We start from the raw sequence: 18,938 nt of genomic DNA on the forward strand, positions 1-18,938 counted from the left end.
TAAGCTGATCCCACTGCCCCGCTCTCTCCCCACACCCCTGTGTCAGGTCCCCACACTGATCCCACTGCCCTGCTCTCTCCCCAGTCCTGTATCAGTCCCCACACTGATCCCGCTGCCCCGCTCTCTCCTCACAGCCCTGTATCAGTCTCCACACTGATCCCACTGCCCCGCTCTCTCCCCACACTGATCCCACTGCCCTGCTCTCTCCCCAGTCCTGTATCAGTCCCCACACTGATCCCGCTGCCCCGCTCTCTCCTCACAGCCCTGTATCAGTCTCCACACTGATCCCACTGCCCTGCTCTCTCCTCACAGACCTGTACCAGTCCCCATGCTGATCCCACTGCCCCGCTCTCTCCCCACAGCCCCGTGTCAGGTCCCCATACTGATCCCGCTGCCCCTCTCTCTCTCTCTCTCCTCACAGCCCCGTGTCAGGTCCCTAAGCTGATCCCACTGCCCTGCTCTCTCCCCAGTCCTGTATCAGTCCCCACACTGATCCCGCTGCCCCGCTCTCTCCTCACAGCCCTGTATCAGTCTCCACACTGATCCCACTGCCCCGCTCTCTCCCCACACTGATCCCACTGCCCTGCTCTCTCCCCAGTCCTGTATCAGTCCCCACACTGATCCCGCTGCCCCGCTCTCTCCTCACAGCCCTGTATCAGTCTCCACACTGATCCCACTGCCCTGCTCTCTCCTCACAGACCTGTACCAGTCCCCATGCTGATCCCACTGCCCCGCTCTCTCCCCACAGCCCCGTGTCAGGTCCCCATACTGATCCCGCTGCCCCTCTCTCTCTCTCTCTCCTCACAGCCCTGTATCAGTTCCCACATTGATCCCACTGCCCTGCTCTCTCCTCACAGCCCCGTTTTGGTCCCCACACTGATCCCTACTTACAAGTTAAAAGGTTTACAGGTACACTACAGTAACCCATATAGCTTTGCCACGTGCATAATATGGTGTTCGCACAACGTCCACATCACAGTGTCCAATTTCACAGAACATATAGTGGACGTCAAGCTGTGCATATCTGAATAACATGGTATCCATGACTGAACAGATCAACTTATTCCAGTTTATCCACGGACTCAACCAAGAGTATATACTCTGAAAGGTTAAAAATGGCCAGAGTCCAAAGGGTTAATGCAATCATGACTGAACCTCCACCTCCAATTCCCCCATCCAGCACCCACCTTGGCCCGCTCTGCATCCCTGGCAGACTGGCCCAGCAGGAAGACTGTTAGGGAGGGAGTCTTGGGCTTCTTGGAGATGTTGATAAGCTCTTTGAGACGAGGAACACCCAGGGTGACGTTCTTGGCCGACACGCCAGCATAGTGAAAGGTGTTCAGGGTCATCTGAGTGGCAGGTTCTCCCAACGACTGGGCGGCCAAAGCGCCGACCATCTCCCCTGGGTGGGCCTGCAGGGTTGGGAGGAAGATCGTTAGCATGCTCCATGTACAAACTGTGGCCTCCAGGCATCTCTCAGCAGGGACAGCGACTCTCCACAAACTATCTCCCACTACCCTGTCCGAAGCACCCCAGATCAGTGAGAAGCAATGCTCAGCACCATCTCCAGCACCCACAAGACAGCAGGACTGAGCAACTGCCTCGAGACCACCTTCAGAAATGAAGATCATACTGCTTCTATCTTACAGTCATGCCCCAACTTAAACAAGCAGCTTCAGTACATTTAAATTTAGTCATACACCATGGTAACAGGTCCTTCCCACCCAATTACACCTACAACCCCCTTATGTTTTGGAGGGTGGCAGGAAACTGGAGCCCATGGGGAAGGAGAGGGTTGTGCAAACTCAGCAGAGGGGGCCAATGGCATGGAATGCGCCAAACAATCTCCGGGCGCAGAGGATTTACCGATGAACGAATGGTGGGGTTCTGAAGAGAACAGCATTCAATGGGATAGGGACCAAGGATTCGGGGGTGGAGGGAGTCGAGCATGCACCCAGAATGACGCTGAAGTCCAGCTGCTCTGCAGCAGGGTGGGGGAAAACCAAACCTACAGGACTGGGTCAGCGGGAACCCTTCCCATCCCCGATTGGTCTGTGAAGAAAGGGAGCCAATGGGAGGACGGAGGGGGCTCAGTTCCGGTCTGGGGTTGGGTGAAGGGGGTTGAATGGGCAATAAAATCAGAGACAACAGCACCCCAACCCTGAAGATAGGTGCTCACGATGGACTGGTTGAACTTGGCCTCTATCTCCCCCAGCAACCACTCAAAAGCCTCGCCGCTCAGGCGGAACTCCTCGGTCATGCGGCGGCTGCAGAGGGTGGAGCGCAGGTGGATGTTGAAGAGCAGCGTGGCGTTCTCCTGCGCCTGTCGGCTCAAGGGGTCATCTCCGTTGACAATGATCAGCTTCTTGCTCAGCTCCTTCACACCTGGGGGGGTGGGGGGAAAAACAGAACAACCCAGCTGGTCAGACAAGGGCCTGCACTTCAGAGCTCACAGCCCACCCACCTCCGGGACCCCCAACCACCAAAGGCTTTTCCAGGCGTGGATGGAGGAGTTCTGGAAGCACATGCGCAGCAGGAGAGATGCTGTGTTTCCGGTCTTCCTCACCCCCCCTCCCCAGAAACATGGCCACAGACGTTGCCAGCACGGTCTTATTTCACCTGCGAAACGTGAGTGCGCCTGCCTCCAGCATCACCGTTCCAAACTCCAACCCTGCTAGACCAGGTCTACCTTTGGCCCGGATCGTAGAAAAAACCCACCATATCCCCCGTCAGTCTCTCCCCGTTACGCCCACGCCGATCCAGAATTCCGCACTGACAACATGCATAGACCCCCTGAATCTCATTAGCCTCGCCCCACTCCTCCCTGCTCAGAGACTAAGGTTCCAACGCTGGGGACCATTGAAGCACGACCCTGTGACAGGGCTCTGTGCCTTTGGTCAGGCACATTTTAATCCTGGGAATGTTGAAGGGAGGAGCAGGGAACAGGACAAGTAGCCCAAGTGGTCAGGGTGTTTAACCAAGGCAACAGCACGGCGTAGCCATGGGAGATAGCTGACCTTCGATCACGCGAATGGGGTGTAGGTCAGTCACTGTCCTGGTGTTGATGTGGAAAATTTTCTGGGCGTTCCAAATCATCCGCAGGAGGTTGCAGGGTAGGACCACCTGAAGTGTGGAGAGGGGAGGTAAATGGTCAGTGAACCCCCTTCCCCAATCCCTGCACACACCCACCGTCCATGAATCCCCCCTAATCCCTGCACACACCCACCGACCGAGAATCCTCCCTCCCATCCCTGCACACACCCACCATCTGAGAATTCCCCCCCCCATCCCTGCACACACCCACCGACCGAGAATCCTCCCCCCATCCCTGCACACACCCACCATCTGAGAATTCCCCCCCCATCCCTGCACACACCCACCGTCTGAGAATCACCCCCATTCCCTGCACACACCCACCGTCCGAGAATCCCCCAATCCCTGTACTCACTCACTGCCTGTGAATCCCACCCCCACATCCCTGTAAAAGACCCACCACCTGCAAACCAAGCTAAACTCATACCTTGGTCACTGTGCCCACCCCAGGCAGACCCTAATTTGGGTAACGTGGTCTCTGCAGCACTCCTCCCGCCCCCCCCCCCCCCCTCCCACCCTCCAGCTCAATGCACACAACACCAATGCAGTGGGACCTACCTTGCTGTCTCCAGTGGGGAACACCGCCCTCAGGACCTCTCGGTCTTCCTTCATCTTCTCAAACTCCACCTCCAGTTCATTCTGGACAGCAGCATTGCTGAGGATTTCCTTCACGATGTCCTCCTGTAGGGTCCGACGCAGGCTCCGCTCGTTGGTGTACTCCAGCTTGAACCTGCCCCAAACCAGAGTGGTGAGAGACCGAGACCATTGCCCAGTGTCCTTGGAGACTTGGCCTGGATCAAGCCTGAGTGGGTTGGAAGCAGGCTTGACCTGCAGATGCCCAGGCCCACCGACACCCCCCCCCAAACTGGGGCATGAACCTTAACCCCCACCCTGCTTTCACACACAAGGCACAACCACCCCTCCCCACCACACATCAGGTACAATTAACCCCCTGCCTGACCACACACACCTGAGTGTGATACCCATCCTGCCCACTTAGCCTACCCCGGGCCTAACCCCTCTCCCCAGTCTCACACAGAAATCACGATGACCCCCTCCCTTCGCCCACCTAAGCATGACATCCCTCCTGCTCACACAGCCTGACCGGGATATGACCCCTGTCCCCGCCCACATACATCAGGCATGATGACCTCCCATTTACATGGCCTAGCTGGACAAGAGAACAGAATTTATCTAACTTTGACAGCTCCCCAACCCCCAACCTTTCACCATCTTGTACAGACACCACTATGGAAGCCAACAGTCAGGAACTTGCTTACTTCTTCTCGAAGGATTTGTTGGATGGCTTCACTGATGCCAGGTTCTGGAACTCAACGCTCTCTCCCGCGAGGCCGTCCTCCCCATAACGCAGCTGGATCACCTGGTTAATGGAGTTCCGCACAGTGGCGTCATATTTCACCATCACCGACTCCATGGACTTGATCAGACGTCTCTGGATATAACCTGGGCAGTGCAGGAGGGAACACCATCAACAGGCAGCCTGGCTCCACACCCTTCGACCCAATGCGACTGTGACAGCCTAAACTACTTCCTTCTGCCTGCACAGAGTGCAAACCCCTCCCACCAGCCTATTCCGGTGAGTAACTGCCGCTACCAGCGCCCCTGGCAGCACAACCAGCCCCTCACCACTCAAAACAGTAACTTGCCTGGCAAGTCCCCTGGAAGTTTTCCCCCACTCATCTTAAACCTCACTCCCTTCTTGACCATCAGCCCCAGCCATTCTCAACAGTGGCTATGCCCCCCCCCACCCCAAAAAAACAGGCCACAGAAATAATTAAGGGGGGGGCAGCACAGATTTTAAAAAATCAGTCATTAGGAAGAAACCAACTAAACTTCACTGCTTCACAGGGAAGGGGGACCCCATAAATTTTCAGCAGAAACTTGAGGGAGCCATAGCCAAAAACAGGTTGAGAATGGCTGGTCAACCCAATCAACGCCTCACTAAAGTTTTTTTATATTTTTAAAAAGATATACATTGCAGTAACAGGTCTTTTCAGCCCATGTGTCTGTGCCGCCTAATTAACCTACACCCCTGGTACGTTTCAACTGGTGGAAGGAAACTGGAGCCCCCCCTGGGGGAAAACCCATGCAGACACAGAGATTCAAATACCAGACCCGATCACTGTAAAGGCGTTGTGCTAACTTCTACGCCAACCAGGTCGCCTATCAGGATTGGAGAAAATCCAGGTTTCAACTTACATCTCTTTCCACACAGCAGTCCTCTCCAAAGGCTCCACATCCTTCCTGTGATGCAGTGACCACTATGTGGCCCAATTAGTGTATGTATATATATATATAATATATATATATATATTTTTTTTTTTAAACAGCAACTTCCAAATCTAACATTCAGTGCTCTGCCCAGCGATGGTCTTTACCATTCTCTCTACATGCTCCCATTTTCCGGGAGATACAGACTCACACTTCCAAGATCCCTTGGCACAAGGGTCCTGTAACTTACAACAAATTTTTTCTGGATTTGACCAACCAAAATCCACATGAAGGAGAACCATAGGACTCCCTCCAACAGGAGAACAGAGCCTCCTTTTTACTGCAAGCTATTCCCACAGTCTCCATTATGAACAGCGGATGCATTGCCCCAGATGTCCCAGGCTAAAGTCCACCCCTAGTTAGTCATCACACTGTGCGCAAGTGACCACAAAACTCACTGGCTTTGACAGGGTCAGAGGTTGTGCCAGATTCTACACAGAGAGAGGGAGGAGACGACACACACACACCTGGTGTCACCTTGCAAGAGCTGGTGAGTGCACATTTCCACTCCCCACTTACATGGTGTTCAGATCTGAGGGATTTTTCAACTTGATTACAAACCCATCAGTGTGGGTGATTTGAGGGAGTCCCGATATGGAGGGGTGGAGAACATCTGTAATCCCATGTCTCTAATGTTTAATTCTGCTGAAGGGCTCCCATGCATCCCTGGAGCACAGTGTCCCATTAGCAATGAGGGGACAGCACTACATAAAGAGTTACCAGTCTCGGCAGTCTTGACTGCAGTATCAATCAGACCCTCTCGGCCTCCCATGGCGTGGAAGAAGAATTCAGTGGGGGTCAGGCCAGCCAGGTAAGAGTTCTCCACGAACCCTCTGCTCTCAGGGCCATAGTCATCCTTGATGAAGTGTGGCAGAGTGCGGTGCTTGAAGCCAAATGGGATTCGCTTACCCTCCACGTTCTGCTGCCCCACCACTGCGATAACCTGGAGCGGAGAAAAGAGACCGGTTACTCTGCATCCAACCCTTCCATGGTACGTGGGCCTTCATTGTTGGTGGGGTTGAATTTAAGAGCAGGGAGATTCTGCTGCAATGGTACAGAGTCCTGGGGAGGCCGCATCTGGGCTACTGTGTGCAGTTCTGGTCTCCTTAATTGAGCAACTGATTTTGGAGGTGGTGCAAAGGGCACTAATCATGTTGATTCCAGATACAAGAACGTAGATCACTATAGCCCAGCACAGGCCCTTCGGCCCTCGATGTTGTGCCAACCTATATATAATCCTACCAAAAGAAAAGCTAAATCCTCCCCATTTTGTAACCCGCTATTTTTCTTACATCCACGAGCCTGTCAATGAGTCTCCAAAACACCCCTAATATTCTAACTTCTACTGCCACCCCCAGCAAGGCATTCCAGACACCAACAAAGATTTACCCCCTGGTGTCTCCCCTAAACCTTCATCCCTTCACCATGTGTACATGGTGTTTGCTATTCCCGCCCTGGAAAAATGGGCAGGATAGTCGCTGGAATCCAGAACAATGAAAAAGTATTTTGTAGACAAATATAGAAAATGGATAGATAAGATGGAGGTAGGAAAGTTACTTCCACTGGTAGGTGAGACTAGAACTGGGGGACATGGCCTCAAGATTCATGAGTAGATTTAGGAAGAGAAGAGAATAGTCAGGAATCTGTGGAATTCTCTGCCTGAGGAATTAAGTAGAGACTTCCTCATTAAATATATTTAAGATAGATAGATTTTTGAATAATAGGGGAAGTTATCAACGGCCAGATCAGGCATGACCTTATGAATGCCAGAGTAGGCTCGACAGGCCAGATGGCAGACTCCTGTTCCTATTTCCTGGGTTCTTGTGTCTCTCCTGTGTGTGACGCCACAGCGTAGAGAGCGCTTCACTTTGCATCTAACCCAAAGGTTCTCCGTCCTGGGATTGCGGGAAGGGACAATGTACAAGCAAGCTGGACTCCATGTCTGGCTTGCACCTGTACAATTGGTATTGCTGCTGGAGAATTCCATCCCCAGGATTCCTCACGGGGAAGGAGGTGACCAACTCTCCAGTGTTTTGAAGCTCACCTGTGAGATGTTGATCTTCGATCCTTTGGAGCCTGCAACCACCATGGACTTGAAGTTGTTGTACTCAGACAGGGACTTCTGGGCAGAGGAACCAGTCTTGTCACGGGCATCATTGAGGATCCGGTTCACCTGGTTCTCGAAGGTCTGTCGCAGTGTGTTACCAGGTGTGGGTTCCAGCTCATTGTTGTGAGCTTTCTCAATAACCTGCAATGTAAGGAGGATGTCAAGCAGCATAGCTTAGGGAATGGGAAGATCATTGCCACCCAGAACAAGTTCCCAAAGGCCTCACCTCTATGACATCCTGCTTGGCCTTCTTGATGGTGTTCTGAATGTCCTGGTAAGTCTTGGCATCAGCAATAGAGTCACCGATACCTATCGTGTGACCTACAAGACAGGACAGATGAAAAGTCGCTCTTGGACCCATTGAATAGAGTAGGAGGAAAGGGGAAAAAAAAGTAAAAACACGAAAGTCTGCAGACACCGTGGATGAAGCAAAAACACAATGCTGGAGAAACTTGTCCTGAAATGTTGGTTGTGCTTTTATCTTTGCTTTATAAAGGACACTGTTTGACCGGCTAAGGGGAATCCTGCATTTGTGCGTCTGAGGGCAGACAAGTGGGAAATTGAGAAGATGCGGGTAAGGGGAGTTGATGGCAGTGGAGCATGGGTCCCAACTATGCCTGTCTGTTTATGAGGTTTGTGGAGCAATCCATCCTACGAGCCTACACGGCTCCACTACATTGATGACTACATCAGGGTTGCTTCCTGCACCCGTGATGAGCTCGTCAACTTCATTCACTTCACTGCCAACTTCCACCCTGATCTCAAATTCACCTGGTTCATCTCTGACAACACCCTCTCCTTTCATGATCTCTCGGTCTCCATCTCAGGAGATGTTTTCCACCAATGTGTTTTATAAACCCACCAACTTCCTCAACTACACTTACTCTCGCCCTGTCCCCCGCAAAGATTCTATTTGCTTCTCACAATTTCTCTGTCTGTGCCGCATCAGTTTGCAAGGACTTCCAGTCCAGATCATCTGAAATATCCCCCTTCTTCCACAAACATGGCTTCCCCTCCAACATCATCAACTCAGCCCTCGCCCACATCTCCTCCATTTCCCGTTCATCTGTCCCGGCCCCCTCTGCCCCCAGATGCAACAAACACAGGATTCCCCTTGTCCTTACTTAAGAGTTCAGGTGCTGCCAACATTTTTCCATACCTTAAAGAGCTCAAACCTGAACTGTTGGTTCTGCATCTTTATATTTGCTATATGAAGTACACGGTTTGACCTGCTGAGTTTCTCCAGCGTTGTGCTTTTAATTGAACAGAGTAGACAAGGGGCCAAATTACAATCTCCTGCTTCAATGCTCTTGTATTGGTATATCTGTGGAATTTCTTGCCACAGGCTGTTGTGGAGGCCAGGTCATGGGATGTATTTAAGACAGATTGATCAATTCTTGATCAAAGGTTATGGGGAGAAGACCAGGCAGTAGGGTTGAGTGGGAAAATAAATCAGCTCATGATTGAATGATGCACCAGGCTTGATGGGCTGAATGGCCTATTTCTATTCCCACATCTTACTGTACTTTTCCTCAAAAGAAAATTCTGAACTGCCGGCAAATCTTCCCTAGTGCTGTTCTGCCCCACGGAGGATCAGTCAGGAAACCTTAGCTCCATGCCAGTTCCCACATGGGTCACCGTGACTCATACAGACATTAAGAACAGGACCACATTATTCACCCATTCTGCATTTGACTGATCCTTCCTGACCTTAGCTTTATACTAATCAAGCCAACATTCAGCTCCACACCTCCTCACAGCGTTGATCTAAATCTGGACAAGGCCCATTCTGTAACCAAGCTGGAGTCTCAGAGGGCTGGGATTGTGGGAAGGGACAATGCAGCATTTGGGTAGGTGGGTGGGTTCAGCCAGAGGGATAACCGGACAAAATGCATGGCTGTCAGCATCTGCAGAGAGAGAAGCCATGGACGTTTCAAATCAAAGTCCTTGCATCACAACAGTTCTTCTGACAATGGTTGTCCCTGGCTCAAACTTAAGCCACTCCCCAAATTTCAGATCTGCAGCACCTCATCTACGAAAGGGATGACCAGATTAATGTGGTCCATTTCAGTACAACTCAAAGCATCAAAAGTGGAATCCAGGGATTGGATCAGAGAGCACGACACTTGCCATAGCCGTAGGAAGTTTTGGCCGCTCAGCTACTGGAGAAGGGCGCTCTGCCTCAGTCTCAAGATGTAGGGGTGCTCTGTGATTAGGAGCCAAGATGGTCACTGTAGATGCTGAAAGTTTGTTCCCAAGGCAGGAGAGTTTGGAACTGGATCAGTCTAATGGATAGTGTATCAGTTCCAGTTAAGTCCGAAACTCCATATGGCAGAATCCGGACCACCTGAGAATCCAGACTTCTCGAAAACTCTTGGCGTTTACGTGGATGTGTAAATGCCACAGATGTACAGCGGCAACAAATGAGCATGCAGAAGTCTTGGAAATGTAAAAAATATTAGTTTTATATGAAAAATATTTCATTAATAATATCAAGATTTATCTGTTTATTCTCCTTAAATTTGAATTTTAAAAGCACTGCCTGAGAATCTGGACTGACCCAATGCCTGAGGAGTCTGGATTTTAGGACTTTCACTGTATTTTAGACTAAGATAAGGGAAAAAAATTTCAATGGGCATAAGCCTCTGCTCCCAGAGAGCCAAGGGCCACCTTTCGGCTACATTCAAGGCTGTTGGAACAGCAAGGCATACAGGGACGGGGTGAGAAAGTGTTCCAGGCAGAGGATGACAAGCTGCTCAAGGATTGCATTACCTGCTCGCCACCTCCACTGATGCAACTCAAAGTCCTCACTCTGCCCCGCAGAACAGTGAGACAAAACCCGCTCGGACTGGACATGGTGGCATGACAGTGTAATTGTGTGGGGGTCAGGACATACTGCTTGAGGACGGGGGCCACCCCTGGAGTAGCAGCACCCATTCCCAGCATTGCTCTACCTCCAGAATGATTCTACACAGCTGCGATGAGAGCACAACCATGTGAGGGAAGGAGGGGATGGTAGTAACTCCGAGACCCCTGAAAGATCGTTCTGAAATCTCTGTCCTGCCGAGTCACCTTCCTTCCCAACCACGCACCATCCAAGCATTCGAAAGCAAGGACAGAACCACCTTCATCCCCCTCAAACACCACAACCCAGCCCCTTCCTGGCCCAATCCCACCTACTTTCGTCCATAGAACACAACAGCACAGTACAGACCCTTCGGCCCACGATGTTGTGCTAACCTATATATTTTAGGTGAGCAGAGCACGGGCTTTCCTCTTTAAAGCGAAGAAGTTGAGAGGTGACTTCAGGGAAACGTCAGGGGCAAGTGTTTTTTTAAAATAGTTGTGGATGACTGGAATGCCACAAGTGGGGGTAGAGCAAAGAAGGATGACTTAGAGCAGGGGTGTCAAACTCAAATTCACAGGGGGCCAAAATTAAAAACTTGGACTAAGTCGTGGGCCAAACTAAATATTTATTGAAAATTTTCAACAACATCTCTTCTTTCAACATATGTAATGTTAAACTTTTTCTTATTAAAATAAATGTTTAATAATAGTTTTGGTTAAACTCTTTCCAGAAGAAGCATTAAGAAATGAGAAATAAAATATTCAATAAATAATATTTCTCTATAGCCTTTAAGCTCCTTTTAAATGTATTTTTTTTCACAAGCCAAGTCAAAAAAATAACAACTTGCTTCAATGAAAATCCAATCTTTCAACTATGAACGGTCCAAAGTTAACCAAAGAAAATATGAATCCAAGCTTAGCTTGCTACACTGTGATTTACTCTGATGCACCTGGGTCTAAACCTGATACTTGGTATCTCTTCTTAGATGCAAGTTCATCAAACTCTGGGGTCAGAGTTTTTGCCTCCCACCTGTCTTGAAAGGTCCTGTTTTCTGTCTTTCGTTTGGCCATTTTTCGTAAGGGGTTTATTACATGCGAGTTGGGCGACAGGTCGCAGAGGCTAATGAAAGTAAACAGAGGAGGTGGGGGCGATTAGTGGGCTGACGGGCCGGCACCAATCTTTGCAAAGCATTCTGGGATTTGTAGTATTAGCTGTGCATGTGCTATACTGGCGCGGTGGCCAGTGAGCCAGCTCTAATACATATTTGATATGATCTTGCGGGCCAAATATAATTATATCACGGGCCAAATTTGACCCGCGGGCCTGAGTTTGACATGTGTGACCTAGAGGTCTAAGAGGATTATGAGCGGTGGACACAAGATAGACAGCAAGCACCTTTTTCCCAGGGTGAGAGTAGCAAACACCAGATGACAATCGTACAAAGTGAAGGGAGGAAGATTTGGAGGAGAAATCAGGGGTACTTTTTTTTTAATTACACAGAGTTGTGGGTGACTGGAATGCCTTGGCGGGTGGTGGTGGAGGCTGCTACAAGAGAGGCATTTAAGAGACATTTAGACAGGCACATGGATGAAAGAAAAATACAGGGTTAGTTATGAGGTAGGGAGGGTTTAGCTGTTTTGTTTTGGTGGAACAACATCGTGGGATGAAGGGCCCTTACTATCCTGTAACATTTTAAGTTCAGCACACATTTTAATCACGAGCTTGGCCAGACTCCAATGATGGAATCCCCCTCACTGTCTGTGGACAGGAAGCTCCCTCCAGTCCAGCCGGATGGCTGCACAGACCCAGTGTTGGTCAGATGACGGGCATCTCACCCCAACCTCCAGCAGCAGGGGTAAGGCCCTGTATGGGACAGGTTTTATCCGCGAGCCAGCGGAGGCCCTACAGTCACGGTTAAGAGTGGGTCCGCTTCCTTACCTTCAATCAGTAACCAGTTGTTGATGACAGTCTGTATGTTGCTGTAGAATAGCCTCGTGATGTCATGGCCCATCTCCAGGAAGGTGATGTGTACGAGGGATCCAGCGGAAGTACCCAGCGACTTCTTGCACAGGATGCCCATGATCAGCTCTCCGTTCTCCACAATCACCTGCAAGGGGTGGTGGGGGAAAGAGAGGTTAAACACGGGCACAAGAAGAGACACAGCGGTGGGGACCTACACCCAAACCACACCCTGCTCTGAAATGCCTGACCTTAGTGTCCCCTGGTGAGATGTGCTTGTAAGGGCCGTTGTCCTCATCGTCCGGGTGGGTGCTGTGCGTCCGGATGCAGTTGATGTGTCCTGGAATCACCAGGGTGAAGATCTGCTTGCCGGTCCACAGGGGGCGAGGTTTGAGGATGGACGGCTGGGGCACCTTACCATCCCAGGTGGAGAGATGCATCAACAGGTTCATCACCTCTCCCTGGAACAGAGCAGAAAGGCTGTTCAAGGTCGTTCATTATTATCTGACTGTACATGTACAACCTGACAATGCGCGCACGCACGCAGTACATGATTAGATACAACTTAAATATTTTGGGATGATTTACTTGGTTATAGGATACTGTTCATCAGTCTCAGTCTACAGGAGGAAGCTATTTCCTCCCTAGCAGTCCTGATTTTGATGTTCCTGTACCTTCTCTTCGATGGTAGTGGGTCAAGGGGACTGTGTGCTTGGAGGGAAAGGAACTTTGATAATTGTTTGAGCCCAACTTGAGCAACTCTCCCGATGAATGTGGTCAATACAGGAAAGGGGAGACCCCAGTGATTTTCTCAGCCCTCTTGATGACCCTCTGTATCGACTTCCAGTCCAATGCTTGGCAGCTGAAGTCCTGCACAATGATGTGGCCAGACAGGACACTCACAATTGTATCCCTGCAAAATGTTATCAAGACGGGGCCAGTTAGCCTTGACCTCCTTAGGAAGTGGAAGTGCCTGTTGTAGGTCCATGACAGGTCGTCCTTTATAAGGAACTTTTGTGCTATGACAGAATCATTGATGTGTGGTGGAGAATGCTTGACCTTCATCCTCCTGAAGTCCACAATCGTCTCCTTTGTCTGGTCCACGTTGAGACTTGGGCGGTTGTCCACGCTGCTGAAGATCCAGCTGCGCTGGATGGGTCACGTCTCCAGAATGGAGGACCATCGCCTTCCCAAGATCGTATTATATGGCGAGCTCTCCACTGGCCACCGTGACAGAGGTGCACCAAAGAAAAGGTACAAGGACTGCCTAAAGAAATCTCTTGGTGCCTGCCACATTGACCACCGCCAGTGGGCTGATAACGCCTCAAACCGTGCATCTTGGCGCCTCACAGTTTGGCGGGCAGCAGCCTCCTTTGAAGAAGACCGCAGAGCCCACCTCACTGACAAAAGGCAAAGGAGGAAAAACCCAACACCCAACCCCAACCAACCAATTTTCCCTTGCAACCGCTGCAATCGTGTCTGCCTGTCCCGCATCGGACTGGTCAGCCACAAACGAGCCTGCAGCTGACGTGGACTTTTTACCCCCTCCATAAATCTTCGTCCGCGAAGCCAAGCCAAAGAAAAGAATTTTACAAGCTGCCAACCTCTCTGCGAGCTGACGCATCAACTCCAGGAGCAGGTCACCATCTTATCATGGCATCTTGAAGTACAGCCCTTGAAGCCCTGGGATGCATCTGCTGTGCCTTCAATAGCCAAGAACATGGCTAGTCCAAGATTTCAGGGGGAGAGATCCAGGTTTCTCCCCTTGCCTTTATCAGGTCTTCCTTGAATGGTCTTTGAACAACTTAGCTCCCATACACTGGGCTCACCACCAACACTGTAGAATCTTTTGATCATCCAAAAAGTGTGGTACAAGGTTTCTGACCTGCTCTACATTGGTCTCTGCGCACAGCCCCAGGCTGTCACACCAGGTGTAAATCAGGCTTCCTCCTACATCCAAGGCACATGCAGATGGTAGGTTACTGCAGATTGCTCCAAGTGTGTGGGGATTTGTTTGGATCCTGTGGTAGGGGCAAGAAGGGGATTGGTGGACATATGGGATCAGCGTGGGCTTTGCACAAGTGAATGCTTGGTCAGTGCAGGCTCAGGGCCGAAGTTTCTGCACCCTGGGATCACCAGATCACAATGTGGAGTAGCCACTTTAATTCAGAAGTCCACAAGACCCCAAGGGGGCAAGGGCAGTCAGTTTCTGGGGAAATTGGGGAAAGGAAGAGAATGTGTCCCATCTAAGCTCAGGCTTTCATAGGATTCAACAACATCCTCACACTCAACGTCACCAAGACCAAGGAGCTGATTGTTGACTTCAGGAAGGGGAAGCCAGAAGTATTCAATCTAGCAAAAGGTAGTGGACACAGCCCAGGGCACGCTCCCCACTATCAAAAACATATTAGGGAACGCTGCCATCAGAGAGCAACAGCAATCATCAAGGATTCCCACCTCCCATCACACGCTCTGTTACATCAGGAAAGAGGTCTAGAGGCCACAAGTTTCACACCCCCAGGTTCAGGAACAGCTGCTCCCCCTCTACCATCAGACTCCTCGACAACAAATTCAATCAGGGACTCATTTGAGGACTGATTTTTTTCCCTCTCTGTATTGCACAGTTTACGTTTCTTTATTTTGTGTACACGTAGAATCTTTTTTTTTTTTGCACTGCCTTGCCCGCAATGAGAATCTCAAGGTTGCATGTGATGTTATGTATGCCCTCTGACAATAAATCTGAAATCATCCAAATATTGGCCTTACCCGGCTCATGAAGACATCCCGCTTTGTGAACTTGCGCACAGCAGTCAGCGTGTCCTGCACAATGCCCATGACAGGCCTGTTGGACTGCGGGGTGACGATCATCCTGGGGACCATGGCCAGCTCCTGAATTTCTGCTCGCGTCTCCAGGGACTGGGGCAAGTGGAGGTTCATCTCATCACCGTCGAAATCAGCGTTGTACGGAGTTGTCACACTGCAAGGATAGACAGTTGTTAGGGTACTAAGTGTCACCACCTTGTTCTGACAACATATGGTACTGGAGGCCCACACTACAAACAGCACACTGCCCTGGCATCCTTACCCAGCATGCCCAAGCCACTTGGTCAATTCCCACCTCCCAGCTTCACCTACTCAACCCATTCTCAAATGGTAAACAGGCACCTAGTTTCTGCCTCCCTATTATACTCAAGGCCATTCAGCCCCTTGTGCCTTGCACAGGAACTGAGCAGAATCTTCTTGCCCCACAGACCCATTCAATTGGGCCACATCAGGCACCTGTGTCTTGAGCAAATAGTGGTGCTGAACAATGGACGCTGTGTCCAAAGTCAAGAGGCCCCTGCATGGAGAGTGTCCCACAGTTAAGCCCTCCCCATGAAAGCGCAATGGGCAGGCAGAACACAATGGGAGAAGGATTTGGCACTAACCTGAGGTTAAGTCGAAAGGTGGACCAGGGCAGGATGCGCACCTTGTGCCCCATCATGGACATCTTGTGCAGTGTGGGCTGCCGGTTGAAGATGACGATGTCACCATCACACATATGCCTCTCCACCTGGAGCAGAAGGTATGTTGTAAGTGGCAGGTGAGGCAGAGCACAGCCCCCTGCCCCGAGAAACGCAGAGGAGCTACCTCTATCACCCCCTCCATCCGAATCCAGGAGGCTCCTCCACCTTTCCCCAGCCCAGTAACCTCACCCACCCCCCACCCCAGCCACCTCCCCTGCCCAGGTCTTCTCTCCCCCCACTCCTCCACCCAGGAGCCTCCTCTCCCACCCCCCACCCTCTACCCAACCTTTCCCAGGAGCCTCCCCTCCCCCCAGCACACTTCTGTCTACCCAGGAAGGGGCTCTGTTCTCCACATTAAACACGAGGAAGGGATGGAAGAGTGGTGTTTGGTTTTGGGGTGGGTAAGGGGAAAGCAGCAGACTAAAGGACAATATGCCCTCCTTGAAATGCAGTTATAATATTTAGCAACTCTTGGCAGCAAACCTAACCAGCTGCACCTTGTTCAGTAGCTCCCATGCCATCTCAGGACACCCATGGCCAAAGTGTTGGTGCCTTATGTAATTTCAGAGAACAGCCCGATGCAGAGGCCAGTCAATTACACCATGCCACTGTTTATACCCACTTGAAGACCACCAATCGGAGAGACAAACCAGCAGCAAGGAGATTCTTTCCTTTGCCCACAGACTCAGCTCTCCCCTGAACAGCACACACAAATTCACCACGAACAAGCAGAGGAAGTGATGGTGCACTGGATCGAGCTGGTGGGCACTGAAGGTTGCAGTGATAGGGAGAGGCACTGGGGCAATGAGAACCACCAAAACTTGACAAGTTAAAAAGTAAAAGTGGGAAAGCTACGTACAGCAGGAGATCCATATGAGCAAAAAAATGTAGCAAAGTGGTTTCCCACGGTGGGAGAGTCTAGGACAGGAGGGCACAACTTCAGGATTGAAAGGCGGCCACTTAGACCAGAAATACGAAGGAATTTCATCAGCCAGAGGGCGGTTAAACTGTGGAATTTGTGGAGGCCAGGTCATTTAAGACAGATTGAAAGGTTCTTGATGAGCCAGGGCATCAAAAGTTATGGGGAGAAGGCCGGGCAGTGGGGCTGAGTAGGAAAATTGACCAGCTCATGATTTTTGCATGCCAATAAGTGGTAATTCTGCTGTGCCCGCAGGAAAAAGAATTTCAGGGTAGAATGTGATATTATGCATGTACTCTGACAATCAATTGAATATCTAATTAAATGGCAGGCCAGACTCGATGGGCTGAATAGCCCATTTCTGCTCCGCTGTCTTGTGGTCTTAAAATGGAATCTGAATTGCAATAGACCCAGTGTCAGAATGGACAACTGCACTGGCGGCCTCTCATTTTCACCGTGTACCCGAACATCATTGGCATTTGGCACCTACCCTGTATCCGATTTGAAGATGGAGGTCGCTGGGCTTTGGGTGGAAGCGCAGGTCAATTCTATCGCCGTTATCTCGGATGATGTATTTGGCACCAGGATACTGGTTGTTGCCTCTCCTCACCAGTTCCTGGAGTCTGCACAAACAGAGATAAGGATGTTACAGCCCCAGGACCAGCAGAAAGTGAAGAGTGGGAACAAAAGGGGGTCTTTTACCAAAGTACATGGCCATACATGTCCCTAACCTGTAGGCCATCTGCCACTTCTTTGCTCCTTCTGCAGACTCCCTGCTCCCTCAACATTAACCGCCCTCTGCCCATCTTATTCATAAACTTGGCCACAATTCTAACACAAAGGTAGTAAATTCTATGAAAAGGTGGTGAATCTGTGGAATTTGTTTCCACAGGCAGTTGTGGAGGTCAGGTCATTGGGTGCATTTAAGGCTGAGATTGATTAGCCAGGACACCAAAGGTTATGGGGAGGATGGGCAGTGGGGCTGAGTGGGAAAATGGATCAGCTAGTGGACAAATAGAAGGGCAGTCTCGATGGGCTGAATGGACTATTTTTGCTCCTAGGTCTTGTGGTCTATCTGGCTGGCTGCTGATAACCAGTGTTGGGGTCACTGATTTTCATACTGTTTTAATGATTTAGATCAGCCCACAGGGACCAAAGTACATTTTAGAGAGGCCAAGGACTGTGGTCAGTAGGAGAGAAATACAGAATAAACTAAATTCACAGGGAAGGGAACCCAGAAACTTTGAGCAGAGCCATAGGCAAAAAAGGTTGAGGATGGTCAATTTAGAACATTGGTTTTCAAAAATTTTCTTTCCACTCATATACCACCTTAAGTCTTCTCTTTGGCTTGGCTTCGCGGACGAAGATTTATGGAGGGGTAATGTCCACGTCAGCTGCAGGCTCGTTTGTGGCTGACAAGTCCGATGCGGGACAGGCAGACACGGTTGCAGCGGTTGCAAGGGAAAATTGGTTGGTTGGGGGTGGGTGTTGAGTTTTTCCTCCTTTGTCTTTTACCACCTTAAGTAATCCCTTACTAATTACAGAGCATCGATGGCATAGAGATTACTTAGGTGGTATGTGAGTAGAAAGATAAAGTTTGAAAACCACTGTTTTTAATCGTACCTAATTGACTTATGTGCACAGTTTTATAACTAGAAGAGGAAATGGGCCAAAGACTATTTTTCTCAAGCAAAATATTTCAGTAACAATTGGGTCTAGTAATCCCTTACTAAATCAGAGTACTATGGCATAGGGATTATTTAAGGTGGTATGTGAGTGCGAAAAAAAGTTGGCAAACTACTGATTTAGATGTTAGGATTGTGGCCAAGTTTGTGAGGGGCAGGTAGCATTGAGGGATCAGGGAGTGTACAGAACAATTTGGGAGAATGGGCAAACAAGCAGCAGATAGAACACAGGGTAGGGAAGTATATGGACCTGCACTTTGGAAAAAGGAAATGAAGTGGAATATTTTCCAAATAGGAAGAAAATTTAGAAAACAGAGATCCAAATGGACTCAGGATTCCCTAAAACTTAACTTCTGGGTTGAGTTGGTAATGTTAGCATTCACTTCAAGAGGACTAGAATATAAAAGCAAAGGTGTAATGGTGAGGCTTTACAAGGCATTGGTCAGACTACATTTTCATTAATACAAGCAGTTTTAGGCCCCATATCTGGGCTGGTGTTGGAGAGGGGCCAGCAGAGGTATATGAGAAT

At 50.0% G+C, this 18,938-nt stretch overlaps 1 protein-coding gene across 2 annotated transcripts in view; it reads right to left on the minus strand.

The window, feature by feature from the left end:
* Positions 1-18,938, minus strand: part of polr2a (RNA polymerase II subunit A) — a 46,930-nt gene that overhangs the window by 12,152 nt on the left and 15,840 nt on the right. For both annotated transcript variants that reach the window (XM_069920078.1, XM_069920079.1), the window contains 13 exons: positions 17,215-17,347; positions 15,728-15,852; positions 15,066-15,276; positions 12,551-12,760; positions 12,279-12,447; positions 7,719-7,813; positions 7,430-7,633; positions 6,106-6,328; positions 4,374-4,557; positions 3,652-3,823; positions 3,018-3,123; positions 2,180-2,385; positions 1,188-1,412 (listed from right to left, as the gene is read on the minus strand). In XM_069920078.1, the coding sequence (XP_069776179.1) occupies positions 1,188-1,412; positions 2,180-2,385; positions 3,018-3,123; positions 3,652-3,823; positions 4,374-4,557; positions 6,106-6,328; positions 7,430-7,633; positions 7,719-7,813; positions 12,279-12,447; positions 12,551-12,760; positions 15,066-15,276; positions 15,728-15,852; positions 17,215-17,347 (2,263 nt within the window). The remainder of the gene's footprint in view (positions 1-1,187; positions 1,413-2,179; positions 2,386-3,017; positions 3,124-3,651; positions 3,824-4,373; positions 4,558-6,105; positions 6,329-7,429; positions 7,634-7,718; positions 7,814-12,278; positions 12,448-12,550; positions 12,761-15,065; positions 15,277-15,727; positions 15,853-17,214; positions 17,348-18,938) is intronic.

The sequence above is a fragment of the Narcine bancroftii genome, chromosome 2 (assembly GCF_036971445.1).
Source record: "Narcine bancroftii isolate sNarBan1 chromosome 2, sNarBan1.hap1, whole genome shotgun sequence".
Lineage (NCBI taxonomy): Eukaryota > Metazoa > Chordata > Chondrichthyes > Torpediniformes > Narcinidae > Narcine > Narcine bancroftii.